The sequence below is a fragment of the Anas acuta genome, chromosome 2 (assembly GCF_963932015.1).
Source record: "Anas acuta chromosome 2, bAnaAcu1.1, whole genome shotgun sequence".
NCBI classification, from domain to species: Eukaryota; Metazoa; Chordata; class Aves; order Anseriformes; family Anatidae; genus Anas; species Anas acuta.
Window position 1 is genome coordinate 58,146,210 of NC_088980.1, and position 20,305 is coordinate 58,166,514.

The window sequence follows — 20,305 nt, forward strand, 5'->3', positions numbered from 1 at the left end:
ACTGCAGGAGTAAATAATTTTTCCCTCTCTGTTCCCCTGAGATTTGGTGGAATCTGAGTAAGATTTCTCAGGAACATGGCTCCAAAGGTAACAAACTCACTCCCTGCAGCAACAGACAACAGAATCAACCAACCTGAAACCAAGGATTCCTGCTTAATCTGGAAGGGTAACATTAATGAGCTTCTCTGTGCTTCTCAAGGAACTCTGTGTATGAGGCAGAATTCCAGAAAGATTTTTCTTGGATCAGTCTGCCTGTGTTGTCCCCAACCTGGTCTGGTGCTCAGAGAGGACAAGTGAGCCCCAAGCCACACAATTCAAATTCAGTGTGCATTCTACCTGAAGGCCTGGGGCACAGAGTCTGGACTCAGAAAGCAGTAGTGCAAGAGAGCAAATTGTAATTACTCACATAGTTTGCATGCAGCACAGTGAAGAACTCGGGATTGGTGATAAACTTCACAGCTGGAGACTGCAGCAGTAAGGTGATTTTTTGAGAATTCACAGGAGAAAGTGAACCTTCCCTCCTAATCTCTGGACAAAACAAACAAACAAACAAACAACAAAAACACCAAAATTGTATTAATATAGTGGCAAGTCTAGTATCTAATCTTTACTGAACAGCAGCATCCTGCCCAATGCACTTACCCTCTCTGTTTTACCAAGATAAGTCTGCTGGCAAAACTGTAAGCATTCTTATGGTTAGTGCTGCAGTGTTTACAGCAGCAGGGCAGGAGCTGGATGCTCTTTTATATTGTTTGTTAAAAACCTTTGAGTCATATCAACTGCTGTCTCTGAACATCAATGTGACCACAACAATTTTTACCAGGTGACACTACTGTTACCCATGTCCTGACTGTTTCCTTGCACTGTTGATTTTGGAGAGAGCAGATTTCCCAATCCAGACTGAGGGGGATCACCAGCAGAAAGCATCTGGTAGCAAGGTTGAGACAAGGAAGTCCCCTGCCCCACCCATTTCCATGTTAGTGCTGCAAAACATTACCCTTTACTTGTAATTGCATCATTTTTGGCAAGTCCATTTTTTTGTATATTCATATGGCAAAGAAAAAAAAAAAATCAGTCACAAAGGGATTATTTTTAATCTGTATTGATTCATGAAGCACAGGAGCAGAACTGAGCATTTGAGAATGTGAATTCTGCAGAGGTAGGGGCTCTTTGACCTCTACAGACACCAGAAAAATGCTTCCTATCATGGAATTACGGCTTCAGTGTGCAGTTCTGGTATTTTCAAATACAAGCAAACCTTTATGTACAGTCCAAGGAAATTTGATGCAGAGGTCATCAACAGAATAAATATAGATTCTCATTTTCTTATTATCAACTATCACAATTTTTTGCCCTAAACACATTTTATTATGCTATCCACTTAAGACTGTAGATTAGATCCAGTGCTGTAGTTAAATTGATTTATAGTGGTTTAGAATCTGGATTAATGTGCCTAAATTGTATTCCTTCTGATGTTTCTCATTTAAATTAAAAGGCAAATAGCAAAGATATCATACTGCAGCTTTCTCTTGTTCTAGTGAGGTTTGCATCACTCCTTGATCTTTTAATTCTTGGCATTTTATAAAGTATGGATTTTTTCTCCTAACAGCAATAAAATATCCACAGCAAAGACCATTTCCTGATTACTTAAGATGATATACATTATGCTCAATAGTCCTTTGGGGTTAAAACAAAAAAGTGAATATTACATTAATAAACAGACCTAAATACTTAGGTAGCAATTCCTATTCAATTACTATTTTATTGTGTAGGTGATGGCAGTAAATGATTATAAATATTACACTTAATGGCTGTATTACTTATAATTTAAATAGCAATAATACAATGTGAAGCTCATTTCTATCTCATCTACTAATAGAAAGTACTGCATTCTTCCTTTAAGATCCATTGTAGGTAAAAGGCTTATACAAATTGTAATAAAGAGGACTGCAAAGAATTTTTTAATATCAAGCATTAAACATTCTTAGTCAAAACTCATTTTCAACCTAAAAACACCTAAAGGATTGTGATAGCAAATAGATAAAATTGAATATTTTACCAAACTTGTTTAAAAAATGCAGGTTCACTATTCTTCTGTGTTCTACTTCAACATACAACACTAAGAAAATTCAAGCAGACATTGTGCTGATTCTGTACATTTGCCAATGCTATTTACAGAAGGATGGCAAGAAGACATTTACTTCTTGTAGTCAACACAGAACACAAACCTAGGTGGGGCTGAGAATGATGCAAAGGAAGAGAACTGGCCATTCGTTTTGGTAACACAAGTTCTAAAACAAAGGAGATAGCTATTTTTGTGGGTCCACACGTTGCATAGTGGGTATTAGTCCGATTGCTAATAATTCTTACCCCAAAGTGTATATATATCCTTCATTGATGGTTTCACAACTGCTTTAAGGAAATATGACTATCACCAAGAAGTATAGAATAACTCCCTGCCCAGCCCAACCTTCCCTTGGTATGCATTCTCCTCTTCTCCTTCATATTGGCACCAGTTCTGTTCTAGTCATCTAATGAGCCAGATGGAAGAACCAATTTGGCTGTAAAGAGCATTAACTACAAGAAATAAGATCAGTTTTCAGACAGATCAGTTGCCTGTTCTGGTATGGGGTGCTGTCACATGAGTTGGTGATGAGCAAAAAGACAGCTGTGCCTCCTTCAGAGGCAACCCACACTTAGATCAGCTCATAGCTATCACAAAGCTGCAGCCTTAAAAAAAACCACAAATATTCCATACTCCATGCCAGGGCCACTGCAGGTGTGACCAGTGCAGAAGCCATGCCCAGAAATAATAAATTGTAAGGCCCCAAGATCAAAGTCATGCTGCAGCAAAAATAGAAGTGTGTTTTCTTGCAATTACAAAGCTGAACAAAAACCAGGTACCTTCTCCATTTTAATTTCAAATAATAATAAATATTTTTATTGCAATTAAGTAAAAATGCTTTGTCTGTCTTAGAAGTTGTTAAAAAATGAAGCTCTGTATCTGTTTTTGTACCTGTAGCTTCAGGTCTAAACCTCTTTTCTTTTAATTAGCTTTTGCACCCTGGTATAAAGAAGTTCCAGCCCCCAGTGCTCTCCAAATCAGAATGCCAACACTGAGTGGCACTGAACACATCCTCAATACCTTTTTTTCACATACCTGAGCTTGGTTGGGAAGGCTCTGCCTCAGAGTCACTTCCTCCTCCAGTGGGAACTCTCTCCACCCTGTTTACTGCACCATCATCTTCAGTCCGCTCCGTTGCAATAGTTCGCTGGATATTTTGGTATCTACGTACATTCAAAGAGAGGAACAACGTGTTTAGTTAACAGAACAGCTTTCCAGTGATTTCTATCTTAAAAAATTAGCACTAATTTTAAAAGACTACAATGCTTGTACCTTCAGCATACAACAGAGTAAGAAGCATGCTGGACTCTTCTTCAAATGTTGTAGCTAGTCACACTTGGGCCAACCACTACTCTGCAGATATGGCATTTTGCACTGACTAACAAATAGCTACTGTGCAAGGCAAGGAAGAAGACTCAAAGGTCAAATTCACAAAGGTATTTAGGCTACACGTTGCTACTAGGCTTCTCTTTAAAACATCTGGATGTCTGGAACCTAAAAATATTAGTGGATCATGGTTCACTCTCTCATTTAGTCCTATGATAGTACAATCTATGATGCACTGAGTGCCCTTCAGCCTTGTTATTACAGTATCAGATGCACATGCTCAACCATAAAAAGGTAATGGATATTAAGAGTGTTCATAATGTTGATGATGACACAGCATGGCCACCAGGAGAGAACACTTCCATTTTGGTAGGCAATATGGAATGTAGACTAGTAGGTAGTGTGAACTCAAAGAACTATAATTAATGTGACAACCACAGAAAAGGAGAATAGAATGTAACACATGAGCTGTGTGAAAAGCATAAGGATGGGATATATCCATTTCAGGAAATTAAAGGGATTGAGTATTTAGCTTGTGTTGGGTTGCAGAATGAGGGAGAGGAAACAATACAGAGACAAGTGAGCAACAGTGAGAAAGACGACGAAGTAAATGCTGAATTAATACTTGCAAACACCTTTAAAAACTATGCCATTTCCATGTTAATTATAGAACTAATTACCATATTAATTGATGCCAATAGGATTAATCATGGTCTTAGGGATGATCCCAATATTAAATACTTTACCAGAACAGGAACAAAGTATATATCTGGCTGTGAGAATAAGCTGGAGTGATCAAATATACACCACACAAAACAAAATCTAGTTAACCCACACAGACAGATGAATGAGAGATCAAGATTTCTCTGGTTCTACTGGTTAGCTATGAATATAAATCTTTTTATATGTTGAATAAGAAAATATATTTCATATACAGACAGAAATAAAACAAAAGAAAGAAGTAGAAAGAAAAAGGGAGAAAGGGGAAGAAAGAAAGAAAGTAGGCCCTCTTAATTAGATTAATTAGCTTTTACTCCACCCTGATATTTTTATCTGTATTTCTGGATTTCATTCCCATACTTACATAAATCAGAATGGCTTTACTGCCTGTATTTAATCTGATCCAGCATTGTTTGTCTCTCATTTTCCTGACTTAAACTCTTTTTTCTTTCCTCAGCTCATATTCTGACTTACAAATTTTACTTACTTTCTCTCTCTCTCTTTAATTGCTAATGCACATTTTACTCCAGATAGGAAGGTGGCCAGGAGTTAGTTCTTCAAAGTGACATGGGATCATGTAAGACAATTTGGCTTTTACATCTCTCAACAGGTAGCATCTCCAGCAACTTACTGCAACTCAACTTTGGGCAGAGGGGGCTAGAGACAATTAAGAAAACGACTTAAGTTTTAGTAGATTTGCACTAAACTTTCACAGTAGTATGTCTGTCCCTCAGTATCTAAAGACATCTAAAATTTCTTTTGGAAGTTCGATAAAGAGCATCTTTAGAAGTGTTTGTTTGCTTGTTTGATTTAAAAACATCAATTGGGGGTTCTGTTTTTAGGTAAATATCCATCTTTACAAGGAACTTCTGATAGCAGATTTCACAACAGCATGAATTTGCCTTAGTTGTTATGTCCCTCTGTTTTAGACCCACACTTCACATTTTTATTTACTTGACTGCAGACAATTGAATGAAGTTTCCAGTACTGTACTGTAGGAGTTTTAAAACACCCACATGCGGCAGCAAGTGTGTTTTTTTTTTTTTTTTTAATTGAGTTCATGTAATCAAATGATATAAGCACAATTATAAAAACAAAACAAAACAAACAAAAAAACTTGTAGTTTCCATTTAATAGTTGGTAGAAAATCCCTATTGGCAAACTTTACAGAGTAGCACTAGCTGTGTGCCAACAAAAAATATGCTTTTGGGGGGGTAAACTCATCTTATATAAATACCCCAAAATGTCAAAGTAAGTGAAGAAAACATTGAAAGGGCAAAAGTTATGGGAATGGCTATGGAAATTTCAGTCTCCTTTCAAAGTGATTTGTTGAAGAAAAGGAGGCTTAACAATACCACACCAAGGCTGTCTTAACTACACAAATATATTTTTGTGTGTTATTTATTACTTTTTAAATCAGTAAAAAAACAAGTCTAGATATACATATGCTGCAAAGGATCTTTCCAACAGAGCTTCATCAGCAATAGCTGTTGCAGGCTTTGCTAGGTTAGCAAGTCATATGATGTTGAGAAAATGAGAAAGAGTCTTTAAAATAAAAATTATGGATGTCTCCTTGGAACTTGCCTAACACCTGGATTCCAGTTTTGCAATCCCTTTATCCTCGAGTGGCCTAGCACAGCTAATAGAAAGCTTTGAGCACAGAAGGAAAGCAGGTTTAGGCTCTTGGATTTGAAGAGTTACAGCTATGGGTTTCTTTAAATTTCCAAGGCTTTGTGGTTTTGGCAGGGCTGGAAATACCAAGCTTCCCTGTAATATTTTGGTCTTTCCATTCCCTCCCAAAAATGAAACCAGGAAGCTAAAACGTGAGTAGATTGGTTCAAAAAGAAAAGTGGCCATTTTTTTTTTTTTTTTTTTTTTCAAACTAAGTGGCTTTGAGCCCCTTTTTGTTTCAGATTAGAGCAAAAGTTCAGGCTGTTGTTAATTCTATCAGGAAGGTCTTGTTATTGCCTCACCTAAAAGGATTCTCAGGTGTGTTTGCTGAAGACTGTTTCTAATAATGAAGTTTGAAACACTAAAAATGGTATTTCTAAAATGAGTGCTTAAAACTATGCCTGATTCTCCAAAGTGCTTTCCAGTAACCATTTATGAAATGCTGTTTTCCTCATAATACATAAATATGGAGACTTGAATTATGTGAAATTTGCTTTAGGACAATGAAAATTTTAAAATTCTAGCAGCCTGGTTGAAAGTGCAGAAATTATTTTCCACTTCAGAAATGCTTAGTTTGTTTCAATGGAGTATTCAGTATGAATCTCATTTATCAGAATCTTAGGAAATCTTCCCAAACTTGGGAACAGAACTCCTCATTCAACATTTTAAATCAGCAGAGCTCTTTGGCAATGTGTAGCGAATCATCATTTTTTTCCCTGTCCCAAGAAGCCATGGCAATTTATGTTTATTAAGTTGCACAGTGCTTAGTCTCCAACAGGATTCAGCTAAAGAGAGCTATGCCACTACTGAAAACCCTCTCCACTTCTCATTTTGTAATCAGATATTTGAACATTAAAAATAAAGAGATCCAATGAAGAATGTTGGATACATTAACAGTCAATTACTAATCCAAACCAGTGACAATCAAGTCACAACCAAGGAAGTCAGACAACCTACAAGAAAACCTACAGAGGAATAAAGTTTGCAGCAAGGAAGTCACAAATTCAATGCCTACTCTGCAGTTTCTGGTGAGATCTGAGATAGCTCATTTACCGATTAACCAGTTTTAGCTGGAAGAATGGTGAACTCTTACAAAGACCCTCACAAAGACTTTCTCCTGGCTTTATGCTGCAGTTATATGACAGTTAAACTTAAAAAAAAAGTCTGATGTATATCCAGAAAAGAGCTTTCTGTGGTAGATAGCTTGCTTATGTGGCAGTCAAATAGTCTGATCTTTGACGTAACCCAAATCCCTCTTAAAGACAAATGCCAAATGGCAGAGAAGAGTCCTATAAATTAACTGGAAAAAAATCTACATTAAACATACACTTTGAGTTTTTTGTTTGTTTCTTTCTTTTTGTTTTTAATATTAACATTATAGCTTGACACTTTCTGAGGAAAACTATAATGGAAACAAATGTGTACAATAACCAGTTTCAGAAGAGTGGTTTACTCTCCAAAAGTTACATTAACTTTCCAGTTGTTGTCATTCAGAACCCATTTCTCCTTACACACAGTAACTCCAAAGCTATTCTGTATATGAAAACAGTACTTTGAAACTGCATTCTTCTCTCAGCTGCAGATCTTTCTCTTAGCAAAGAGAAAATGGCCAACAAACTTTTGTGGTATTTCACATGCTATGATTAGAATATAATTTCAGTTTTGCTTGTCTAGAAAAGAAACCATATCATTACAGTAAGCAGGGAATAATAAAGAAAATCTTTTCTGAAGTTAAAAAGGGAAGATTTTTAGCTAGCTCTTTATTTTTTTTTTCTTTCCTCTTAAATTCAGCCCAAAAAGCAAGCAAGAGAAAGAAATGATAAACAAATCTATGTGTGGATGAGTCACACAAAGGGAAAATATGTACCGTGTTAAGAGATAACTGAGCTAGCTCAGAATGAACTCACAGATTTACAGCACCTATTACAACACTAAGCAGATCTCTCTATGCCTAGAAAGGCATACTCTGGAAAGGCATTGCTCTGCCCTGCTCTGTTAGGGAACAGACCTTTCAATAGGCCTAACTAGCTTGAGTAGAAATGCCACACTGATATAGCAACAATATTTCAGTAACAGTCAGCTCAGAAATCTCTGAAGATACTGTGATGCAGTGTTAGGTGCTGACACATGGGTACCACCCTAAGAGAAAAAGTTGAGAGTTTATGTGTTAAGAGTTAAGAGTTAGAAAGAAAAAGTGACTCCATCTTTTGGAAGAATGCTCCCCTCTCTTTTGGGAGTTTTTCCAAAGCCTCTTCTTACTGTTTGAAATGTTTTGCAACATCTTTCACTCAACAGCGCTCCTCATGTGGGCAAGTTTGGGTACTGAACACTCCCAGCAGGTACACCAAGGTAGAAAGCGATCAGCAGACACAGGAACGTGTATATTAGACTTGGACAAGGAAAGAGGAGAAATCTTTAGGGAGCTAAAGGGATACAGCGAGGAAGGAAGGAAGCCACTGGCATGGTGTGGAAGAAGGGGAGTGTGGATCTGAAGGGAATTTAGACGCAACTGCTCACCGCCGGTTCAGCTGCTCCATTTGCTGGATAGAGCCAGACCTGTGGATCCCATCTGGCGTTGCTGCGGCTGTGGGGCGCTGCCACGTGGTGGTTCTGTTGACGTGATCGACATAGAACACTCTCCCGTGGCTGTCTATCCGGGCTTCCCAATCTAGGGTTGGAAAGAAAAGAAGGAATGATGGTGTCAGTGGGAAGCCTTCCAAAAAAAAATATAAAAATGTGGGAGATACATATACACAGACATACATACACACAGAGAGTGGATACACACACGTGAGATAGATACTATATAGATGTCTATATGCGTGCAATATATGTGTATATATTCAGTGTATATATTCAAATATATATATACTCTGTGCTTGCCTATATGTATGTATATGCAATATATGCATATACATAAATATTTCACACACAGCACATAGGCAGCCTATGAAAACCATCATAGACTATGAAAAACAAGTGACATAGTGGGTATATTTTTAAAGGGCTGGATAATTTTACAATTAGTAATACCAGTTGGCTAGATTCATTGCAGGTCAGGGTAGCCACATAGAACTGACCCTTAGCAAAGCAGGATTAAATAGGAGCTAACGTAGCAAATCCCATTTTTTCTTTTTTTTTTTTTTTTTTTTTTTTTTTTTTTTTTTTTTGTTTGTTTTTTTGTTTTGTTTTGTTTTGTTTCATTTCTCTCTTTTTTTATACCGTGTCTCAGAAGGATACCATACAACAATTATAGGTTCCCCTGAAAACTGATCACAGCCTGGTTGAACATACCTGTAGAAATCTCTGCAGATATAAATAGATGTTTCATAAATTTATTGTACTGATGAATGCCAACTAGACTGAAAGTCTGCAGCATAATATTTAGCCTTCCATCATTATTGTCTTCTGTTAATGCTTGTTCAAGTTGCCCCATGACTGAAAACTAAAAGTTCTTCAGTATCCGATGGTTTGTGGAAAATGGTAATGTTGATGACAAAAGGGGTTGGAACAGGGGAAATTCTGAAGTGAAAGTAAAACAGACTCTCACCTCAGATTGCTTAGAAAGTATGAAGTAGTGATATTAATTTGACTTGCTAGCTTTGTATTTCTTTCTATCTGATCCATCAGCTGATGACACATCTATGTAAATATAAGCACACACTTTCTACACCTGTTTATGTACAAACCTCACTCACATTCACACACAAATGTACATATGGTAATTACTTTTCTGGGGGCAAAAACTCTCTGTTATTCCCATAGCCTTACTGTGATGCCAGCTTCCCTGCTCTAACTGGGGATGACTCTATTCTTTCTATGTTCTTCTATGATCATATTTAGGATCAGCTGGACTTCATTCTTTATGTATTACCTGCTCCTCTTTCTAAGAGGAATTCTTTATGTATTACCTGCTCCTCTTTCTAAACTGAAGTTGTACCTCTCCCTGCTCTGTCTGGAAACCCATCCTTCACAACCAGTTTCCTCCTCCAGAACACTGCCCCTGGCTAAACTCAGTTCCCTTACCCAGACTGGTCCCAGCCTAGTGTAGGCTGGCTTATGTCTATGGCTGTTTGCCCTTGGCATGTTAATACCAGGAACCCGGAAAGGACACCAGAAGTCCTCGGAGGAATTTTCTCTAAGAATTCAAAACAGCAGGAACCTCATGCATGTGCATTGTTTCCTTCAGAGTCGACTGTAAGTACGTCAGTAATTATAGGTGCAAAGCCTATGCTCACACCAGTCTCCCTCCCTCACAGTGAACATCCCTACATAATCTTAAGGGGAGGGCTCTCTGTTTCTCCCACCAGGTAACGTTTCCCAAGGATGTTGTAGCTGTTTCAAGAACAAGAACACAGCTTTGTGAAAACTATACCTAAAACACAAGACAGTGAAAAACAGCACACGGAGCGCAACAGATGCACACTGAAGGAAATCAGTCTGACACACAGGGCAGGCTGAAGGCCAATGCCTTGCCAAGCATGCTGTGACTAGCGGCAGGTGTACCACCATGGGTGGGGAACGGACCTTCTGGAGCCATGCATTATTTGCAACATCCTAAACGAGATAATCTTGGCCCAAATCAAAGCTGACTTGGTGTATCTTAACATCACTGAGAAGATCTTCATTTTTTGTGCCATTGTCTGGCAAAGGCCAAATCACCTCCCACTGCAGTATACATGTAACAGACAGGTGCTGAGCTCTGCTCTCTGGTGACCATCGATAGGACCTGAGGGAATGGAGTGAAGCTGTGACAGGGGAGGATCAGGCTGGATGTCAGGAAAATGGTTCTTCACTGAGAGGGTGGTTGGGCACTGGAAGAAGCTCCCCAGGGAAGTGCCAAAGTTCAAGAAGTGTTTGGACAACGCTCTCAGACATATGGTCTGAGTTTTGGGTGGTCCTGTGTGGACCCAGGAGCTGGACCCCAAGATCCTTGTGGGATCCTTAGACCCACACTTTAAGCCACCCTACTAACACTTTAAGACACCAACTAACGGTCCACGTCATATTGGTCTGGAGCCTGCTGATAGGCACTCAGTAAGAATACAACTGCCCAATTACACAGTAAAGCAAGTGCCTCATAATCCAGTCCTGTGAGCTATGGCTTCTGAGGCTATTTCGCAGTGTTTCTCTAATTACATGTAATGTAGAGTTCCTAAGCTCTTAAGCATAACATTTAGAAATCCAGGAGCAACAAAACTTGTCCAGAGCTTGGAGGTAACGGTGAAAATATCAGGTCAGGATCATGCAGGCTGGACTGCAACTTCGGACAGGCTATCTCTGCTATGTGTATCAGACATCCAGCAGCATTATGTACAAACACAAACTACACCAATCTAACTGTGAGCACTGCTTTATTAATTGCTTTATGTGTGTATACACTTGAAACCATGGGCTGACACTTGCAGTGGCATACTGAAATAGTAGGAACTGTGTCACGTGGCTTTTGGGAAACCTGCAGCAGTCCTAGGTGAGTACTGATCCTTCGAACAGCCTTTCTGATCAGCTGAATAACTATTCTATTGATTACCTGGGAAGGCTGTCAGAGAGTAGCAGGTGTTGGTATTTTTGTTGTCCATAGATGTCAGGTGCGCTTCCTGCCTCCCCACAAGACAACCAGTAAGTCATACAAGTCACTGAAGCTGCATATGACAGCAGATTTGTGGACAGATGGTGGATACCTGCACGGAGATGGATGGGCTTACAGGTGAACTGACAGACAGGAGTCTGCTTTTGAGCTGTGCTCAAGTTCCTTCACGCTACTTCAGGGGGACAGGTGATCTAGGATGCAGCCAAATCCCCTCAGGCTTCTTTGTTACTTTTCCAGGCAAATTAAGACTGTGACTACAACAGAGACTAACCTCCAACTAACCTCCACAGCAGTGGCATGCTGGAGCACACGCTGGAGACGGGACAGCAGCGGTTGTGTCCTCCAGCGATCCCCCTCCATCTGCTGAGTCTTATTTCACAGCAGCCTCTGCAACTGCTCTGAGTTACACTACAAGACACAACTTTTTTGGCAGGCCCATAATCCTAGAGGGGCAGAGTAAACAGGCTGCCTTTCCCTTTCCAAGCTCAGCCACACCTTTGGCATAGAGCGGTGCTGAACTGGGCACATGTGTTTGTCTTGGCTTCAGTTCTGTAGGGCTTGCAGCAATACCAGTGATCACAGGCGTAGTAAGGGGTGGCTGTTAATGCCGTCAGGAGGCAGTGCAAACCTGTCAGTCGCATACAGGCCTTAACATTTGGACTGGTCACTAGGACATTCCTACATAAATAACGAATCTGTTCTACGTTACTTTCCTAAACAAAGCTGTCTGAGATTAAATTTTCTCCCTGGGACCAACTGGTGTGAGGTTATGATGAAACAAAGCTATTCAGAAAACTATTCCAAAGAGAAAAAAGACTGACCAGAAGATTATTCGTCTACACTGCTGCAAGTCCAGTCTACACTGGAGAGTCTACACTGTAGACTGGACTTGCAGCAATGGCAAATTATCACCAACAGTACTTCTGGGCAGAAACTAATGCTACATGCGAGAGGCAAGCCAAGTTTAACCATATAACTCACATTTAAAATGCAAAGTTTCTTCCCTTCCCATCATTTGAGAATTATTTAGCTAGGATTAAGAGGCATTAAAGGCACTGAGGCAGTGATACCAAATGCTAGATGAAGAAACATTTCTAGATTAAGACCATGGTTTTTCTTTTAAAATTACTTTGAAATTTCATTGAGAGCTTTTAGCAATACCTTCCTATCTGATTCAACTTTTTCTTCTCACAAAATTAACTTAGTAGAGTCTATTCCTATTAAAATCAATATGCTTAACCCCAAAGTTTCAGTCTCTACTGTAAAAAGGTTACGTGTGAATGCTAAAATAAAATCCTACAACAGGATATAACTTCTGCACTGTATTGTTGTGCACTGCATTTCATGTTCTTAAACCTTGTAGTGAAAGCACTTGGGAAAACCAATGGTAGAAATACTGGCCTTTTGAGGATAATTATAAAAAAGAGGAAAAAATGTATTAAATTGGTGACAGATGAATATGGGACATGGATTGACAGTATGTTTTGTTTACCTGAGCTGGAGTCAGTGTCCTATCATAAAGTCATCTAATTGGGAACTATTCACAAAATGTTGAGGTAAGAGTGGGAGGAAGAGAGATTTTTCTGTTACAGAGGTAACCATTCCCATTTCATCATTCACCGGCAAGCCACAGTGGGACTCTAATAAGACTTCATTGGGGTAGAGGCATCTGAATCATTCATGCTACTGTGCAGCTGACGCCAGCATCGGGGCTATTTTCAGTTCAGGGAATACTGACAGCATGGTTGGTAAATGATGAATTATTTGTCAAGGGCACCATGGGCCAAATAAGCGCGTTCCCTACTTGGGCTTTGAAGAAAACAGAGTGCTTTGTTTATACGCCTGGTTGTTTTCTGAGGCACTGCACAAGTTAGGTTGCTAAATAATGTGCAGAATGTGAAGTTGACTCGCAGCACGTTGCAGGGCATAGAGTGCACTCTGCTGGGCAGTTAACGCTAATGCAAAAAGTGGGCTAATCCTCTAGGTACACAAGTGAAAGGCTGTAGAACCAAGGGAAAACACCTTCAGCAGTAGACACGGCAGTAAAAACCCTGTATTATCAGCCTGTTGGTTGATCACTCTACTTGCAACCCTCTAATTCAGCATAACTTCAGAGACCATTACAGTCCATAATGAACATAAAATGATTTGATCATCAAATCCATAAACAGTACGATGGGTCCACGGTACATGAGGTGCCTTTCCCCAGCTTCTGCTGTTTCTGCTCAGATTTGGACCTGCTATCTGTCCCAGGAGCATCCTGACTGTGAAAGGGTTCCTGTTGAACCTGCAAGTAGAGCTGACAGACCACAGGGAGTGCTATCCCAAACCATGTTGGAATTGTGTTACGAAAAATCCTGAAGACAAACATTACAGAAAAATCAGAGTACCTTGCTGACACAACAACCAGAAGCTTTTTTGTAAGGCTTCCAGAACACTTGACAGATACCCACTCATTCCAGTCTTACAGCATTGACTGGAGACAGGGAAACATTAGTATTTTCATATCATGGTAGGTAAGTAAAAGGATGGATCAAGGCAGAGGAAGGTTATAGTGCTTGTCCAAAACACCATGGCAATACTTGAAGTCAGGGTCAAATACGGGAAACAAAAGACCACGTTGCTTAGGTTCTGGAGAAAGCGTATACAGAACAGATGGGGTTATTTAGAAAGACATACTGACCTCTACACTGTTTGAGTTAACAGGAAAAGCTGAAAAATGTAATAAATTAAAAAACTAAAGCTTACTTGGTGGAAGAGGCTCATCGATAGTTGGGTAGTGATGATGGTCAGGCCTCAGAGAAGGAAGCTGGCTGACTGGCTGAGAATTATGGAGTAAAGGACAATCACCTACGGACAAGATATTCAAGACATTGACAGTCATTCACTGTTCTTACAAAGTGGTTCAAAAAATGTGCTACTGTAAAACAAGCGATTTTTTTTTTTTTTTTTTTTTTTTTTTTTTTTTTTTTTACAGAGGTTAGCCTGGTGTCTTAACAGCTTTGGTTATTTCTAGGCACTATGTTAATAATATCTCACATGCCCAAGAATTATGAAAATAATGCAATCAAGGCTGTGGTCTCAGGTTTGTGTCAATGCTAAGCTATTATGGACCAGATTCTGGACTCATAGACACACAAGTGTAAGCGAGAGAAGAATCAGGCTTGATCTCTGAGAAATACTGTACAACTCAAGCAGCTTCTGCAGGAATTGGGCAGGAACATGCAAAATCCTGGTTCCAACTGTTCCCGTCAGCAGAATACAAGGCTAAAAACTGCCTTGAATCCTTCTCTGCTTTTCCAAAGGATCAATGCCTGTATAAGTGGACTGGAGTGGCAGGATTATGCAGTCCCTGCAAAGCAGAAGATCGTCCCCTTCTATAGGTATATTTAAAAATTCAAAGTGTCCATCTTGGGTGGAAGGAGGGAGAATGAGAGAAGGACCAGAAACAGGTAGGAGGCAGGTGGCAGAAGAGAGGACAAAAGATAGTGAGACATAGTCAGGACCTGAGATAAAGAGGGAAGACCTGAGATACAGAAGAAGGAAGAAGAAGAAGAAGAAAAAGAAGAAGCGACACACAGTAAGTAGACAGTGCAGAGGTAGTTTTAAAAACACTAACATTGTATATATGCCTATGTATCTGAGTATGAAATAAATGAAACCTAAAAAAATGTCCAAACTCATGTTCTGTTGAGAGGAACAAGTAACTTAAGATCCATTCAATGTTTATAGAATTCTCTAAGAAACTAAGAAGCGTATGATAAGGATGAAAATCTATTCCTCATAGACTTAACTGTGAGAATGAGGAAACTGCAAGATAAAACTTTGCAGGTTCTAGAATTCAGATTCCTTCTTGTTCTCTCCTTAAAACCTTAGAAACCAGGATTATTCATCCTAATAATGGACACATTTTCAAATTGTGTGGTAACAGTTTTTTTTGCTATAACCTTCAGCTCCAGGTGGGTCTGTATTACAGAGATACAATCTAAGTTACATAAATAAAACATTTATGTGCATCAAAAAGATACATCTTAGGGAAAAATATTTAGTGTTTTCAACATCACTAGAAAATTACACAGGTACTTAACAATTAAAAACAGACCTTTCAGCTGAACCAAACTCTGTGTGCTGGCTGCTTTAACTGTCTTTAATGTCAGTATCTTAATACCCTAAGAAAGAATATTTTGTAAAAAAAAAATAACACATAGCTATCAAATGAAAAAAAAAAAAGCCTAAATATATATCTCTATACATTTTCTTTAAACAACCAACAGCTAGAAGGCTTCAGAAGCCAATTTTGTGTAAAACTGAAAAAAAATCTCACACCATCCAGAAGTGAGAAAAACTGCTTAGACAAAAATACTCCCTCTTCTAGATGCTCTGATGATACCGTATGGCCTCTTAAATGTCTTCATTAAACCACTTGTGTATAGGCGTACCTCACAGTCACATCTGCTGTGTGTTTTGAACAGACAGCAGAGTTATATAAGTTATTGCTCAGTGCTAAAAGTCCATCTCTCACAGCCTGAAAAACGGTGCTGTTACTCCAGGTGTTGTAGCACAAACTACCAGAATATCCATCTGTGTTTCTTTACTTACCTCACCACAATTGACTCTCCCCTAGTCAAGACAGTTACGCCAAGCCAGCGGAAGCATGGTAGTGTCAGTCACCTGGAGCAGGAGGAGGTGACCACATCTACTGTGCTTGTAACAGCCGCCAAATCGTGAAACAGTGTGCACATTACTGAGGTACCCCCTGGTGATATCAAGAGTGCTAAGAACGGGGCTGCCCTTCAGCCTTTCTCTCAGCTAATCAAAGCCACTGCGAATGCTGCAGTGAGCTTTATACAGGCTCGAGGGACAGTCTTGTAGCTGTTCTGAATCTGTATGCAGAAGAAGACACCCTCTCCCCACATCCCCTCTTTAAAAAGTGCACGCAGCCCAAAGTAACCATCGGATCTGTAAGCATGGTCTCATGCACACACGCACTCCTGCCCTCCTAGGCATATGTGCACATAAATGCTGCCCACTTACAAATACCCTCGCCTGCAAGGAAGAAGGATCACCTCACAGGGGATTTCTGTATCTCTCTTTACTTCTGAGAATTATTTTTTTTGAGGGGGGCCAGATTCTGTTCTCCAGAGTGAATAATTGCTTAGGCCCGGCTGTTTAGATAGGCATTACGCAGCCCAGTATGTAAGGACATCCTTACACCTCTCCTTCTGCCAGAGCAGTGGAAGAGGTAAATGAAGTGAGAATGGCCACAGAAAAGGCAGAAGGATGCTTTGGCTGTGGTTTCCCAGTCATCCCCAAATATGTTATCCTCTTGGTGCTGTTTAAATTTGGTGTCACTTATACCAGGATAAAGCTGACTCAGAATCTGGAAATGCAAAGACCTTGCTGCACAACCCTCAGCTGCTGCTGAGGCCTTTACTTCTTCAGCCTGAAAAAAAAATAAATGAGCTGAAGAAACGATAAGTGACCAAATCCACCCTTTATGTAACTATACAAAATAACTTACCAAAAGTAAGAATTTAATGTAAGAATTTGGAAGGATTGAAAAATAAAATAAAATAAAAATTAAAAAGACAAAAATGATTTTCTTAATTATGTTTCATCTCTAGAGGAAGACGAGATGAGAACTTTGATATAGTCAAATTTTCAAAGCATCTGAGAAAAAAAAAAAAACAAAACACACAATACCTGAGTTGCCCTGTGGTCTGTGAAATCTGATGTAAATCTGTTTGATATTTGGGAAACTGGAATAAACAGGCTTTGTAAGAGGCAGCTGGTTTCATTTCTAACTAGCAAGTATTTGCTTCTCTCCACACATACGACTGTGTATGGCTACCAATCATATACAGATACTGGCCCAGGTCTTCAGCTGGAGTAAATCAGCATATCTGCTCCTTGATAAGCACAAGCTGGTCCTCTCACTGGCTACCAGAGACATGGCAGTACATCAGATATGTGAAATGAAACAATCCCAGGAAATAAGGAATGGGTTGGTGGATGTGATAATGCTGATCTGCCACATAACTTCAGCTAATCTTGATTTTATAATGATGCATGTATATCTACATGAATCCTTATATATATGGATCCCCATCTGTATATGCTGGGAGATTACTGGGATTTTTAAAGACAGGCTCAATTATCCAACCCTCCCTGATATATCGCCCAGCTCAGAGCACCCAAATTTATAGGAAATACACCGTGAGCTATCTGAAACCTCGATTATCTGATGCCTTCTGTGACATCCAGATAATCAGGGTTGCTCAGCGCATTGATTCTCAGGATCTAACCTTCTCTTCTGCTGCTTGGACCTGCTATTGGGGTGTCTAGACTTTCTGTGGCTCTTTGTGGGTTCCCACCATGAGCTACTAGTTCATCTGGCCACTGGGAGGAGCCATCCACTTGCTCCCTGTCCAGCTCAGGGCTCTGTACTGAATCTGGCACTGACTCAAAAGCACTGTTCTCCTCCTCCTCATCATCTTGTGAGGAAAAGACCGTGCTCTCAGAAATCTTTGCACTGTCGACAGAGGAGAAGCGGGTGTGGCTGGAGAAGCGATTGTTACTGTCATAGCAGGAGGTGCTGTAGCAAGAGGTGCTGTAGCAGGAGGTGCTGTAGCAGGAGGTGCTGTAGCAAGAGGGGCTGTAGCAAGAGGTGTCGCACGCCTCACATTCGTTGTCACCATTAGGCCTGGAGCTCGACTCGCTCTCGCTTCCTGTCCTGGGGTGTTCCCCGTCCAACAGCCCATCATTTAAGTCAGAGAGTTGCTCCTCCAAGGTCCCGGGAGGCACTGTGCATTGGCTGAAGTTCTCTTCGACCTCATTTTCCAGAGGAGGCTCTGCTGCCATTGTCTCACTCTCACTGACCACCTCCTTATCCAATGCCTCCTTGACTGTGGACTCTTCATCGTTCTCCCCACCGTTGCCACCATCTTGCTCTTCTTCGCCATCGCTGCTCATTTGCGCTGAGGGCAGGCTGTGGAGCAGGTTGTGGATCCGTATATAGTGCGTGCGAGGGGTCTCTGGCTCACCACAAGCTGAAGCTATTACTGTCTCAAGTTCAGACACAGGCAAGGAGCATGGCCTGGTTTTCCTCTTTGCTGTGGTCCTCAGTTGGAGCTTGCTGCCTTCCTCCTCCTGGGCTGAAGCCCCTTCTTCCTGACTCTTCTGTAGATCCTTGCCAGCTTGCACATCTGCACTCACCTCATTGGCATCTAAAGCTTCTATGCTATTCAAGACTCCATCTTCCTGAGAACCAGAATTGACTTTGTTGTTTTCCCTAGCTTCAGTCTCAGGAGGAGACATGCAAGCCAGCAGAGCCAGCTGCTCCGTGAGGTCCGTGGCACTCAAAGAAGGCAGTGCTTCTCCTGGGATGGATTCCAAGGGCTCGGGAACTGGCACCGTATCAACCTCTGCATCTCCTGCTAGCTCTTCCTTCACGTTGTTCTGGTTGACTTCCCCAGGTGGTTTGACAGCCCCTGGGCTATCAATACTGTTCACACTGTATCCATTTAGCTCTTCTGGAGCTGTGTTTTCTGAGGTCACTGTGTTGATGCATGGAGGCTCACCGAGGCTTTCCTCTGTGGGGTTGTTCACAGGGCTTTCCTGGAGGTCAGCTGGCTCAGGATCTGCACTAATGGAGACCTCTTCATCATCTGTGTAAGACAGGAAAAGAAATTACGTACTCCTTTAACACAAAGTGTTGACTGAACAAGTAGCTTGGCTATGGGGGCACAGGCATCCGCAGCAATCTGAGAAAATTAAAAGCATAAATTACAGAACTAAATGAGTGGGTAACTGAGCAACCATCAAGAAATGCTGCTTTTTTTGCTATGCAGCCTTTGTACGGTGGATCTAACGATTATGGGGCTTACTCATGGTGGCATTCTATATTCAGCATCCTTCCTCCTTGAAACATAACCTGATGGTAGCACCTTCCTGAAGCTGCTCTTTGAGTCAACTGGCATAAGAAGGAATATTACGGGAATGATAAGGAAGCCTTCTCTGATGTTTTAATGACATTTTTCTTGTCATACAGAAGATGATAAGATTCTACAACAGAGAATTTAACATACTGCTTTTCAAGTCCCAAAAGCTGGAAACTTTCCCCAAAAATCCTTTGATATGATCCCCACCTGTACAATCTCCTCCCAGATGCCAGACAACCTGGACTCTTTGACTCCACCTACCAGTCAAAAGAAAGAAGTCAGGCTTGTCCATCAAGGGGCAGGTCACAATTTCCAACTACAAATGCAGCTGCTGGCTTGACAAAGTTTTCCTGAGAGGGCCCTACCTTAGAGAAGCAAAAAGTCCCTGGGCAACACTATTGAGATTTTCACATGAAACCAAAGTTCAAACTGACTCCATCATGACAGTGACTTCCTAATAACTACAAGAGAACCTAAACCAAAACCAAATCAAAAGGGAGGGTGGGAGGGTTACAATAAATTTTCTTTTACATTTTTCTTAAATTAAAAGTAGTCAAAACGAGGAAGTTTTCAGTCATCTCTACTATTACTTCTCCATTTTTATTCCTAAAGTGCTCAAATGCTCATGACTCTACAAATAACAGTCCATCTAACACTTCCTCAGGGCAGATGACAGAGAAGCAGCTGGGACCTTAGTTTTCTATCCTCTTTTCTCCCAGTGACAAGGGAGACAATCTGAAGCTGCCAAGAACAGGGGCATAGAACGGTAGCTGCAAGCTAAGGGGAAACAGGGAAGAAATTGTGACTCACGATGCATCCTGTGACAGGAGGTTTTATGCACTTTCCTTTCTCACGAGTGTACCTAAAGTCCCAGAGCAGCCAGGAAAGAATTCAGATTTCTGAGGAGAAACGAATGCAAACCAAAAAGACGGA

At 40.5% G+C, this 20,305-nt stretch overlaps 1 protein-coding gene across 16 annotated transcripts in view; it reads right to left on the reverse strand.

Annotated features, from left to right (window-relative positions):
• Window positions 1-20,305, reverse strand: part of HECW1 (HECT, C2 and WW domain containing E3 ubiquitin protein ligase 1) — a 255,444-nt gene that overhangs the window by 57,204 nt on the left and 177,935 nt on the right. For 13 of the 16 annotated variants that reach the window (XR_011094036.1, XR_011094037.1, XR_011094038.1 and 10 more), the window contains 5 exons: window positions 17,738-19,099; window positions 14,181-14,282; window positions 8,360-8,510; window positions 3,161-3,288; window positions 407-528 (listed from right to left, as the gene is read on the reverse strand). Coding sequence is in view for 13 of the 16 variants with exons in the window: in XM_068674879.1 (XP_068530980.1) it covers window positions 407-528; window positions 3,161-3,288; window positions 8,360-8,510; window positions 14,181-14,282; window positions 17,738-19,099 (1,865 nt within the window). In the remaining 3 variants the exon portion in view is untranslated. The remainder of the gene's footprint in view (window positions 1-406; window positions 529-3,160; window positions 3,289-8,359; window positions 8,511-14,180; window positions 14,283-17,737; window positions 19,100-20,305) is intronic. The other 3 variants (XM_068674882.1, XM_068674881.1, XM_068674885.1) reach the window with 3 other exon arrangements.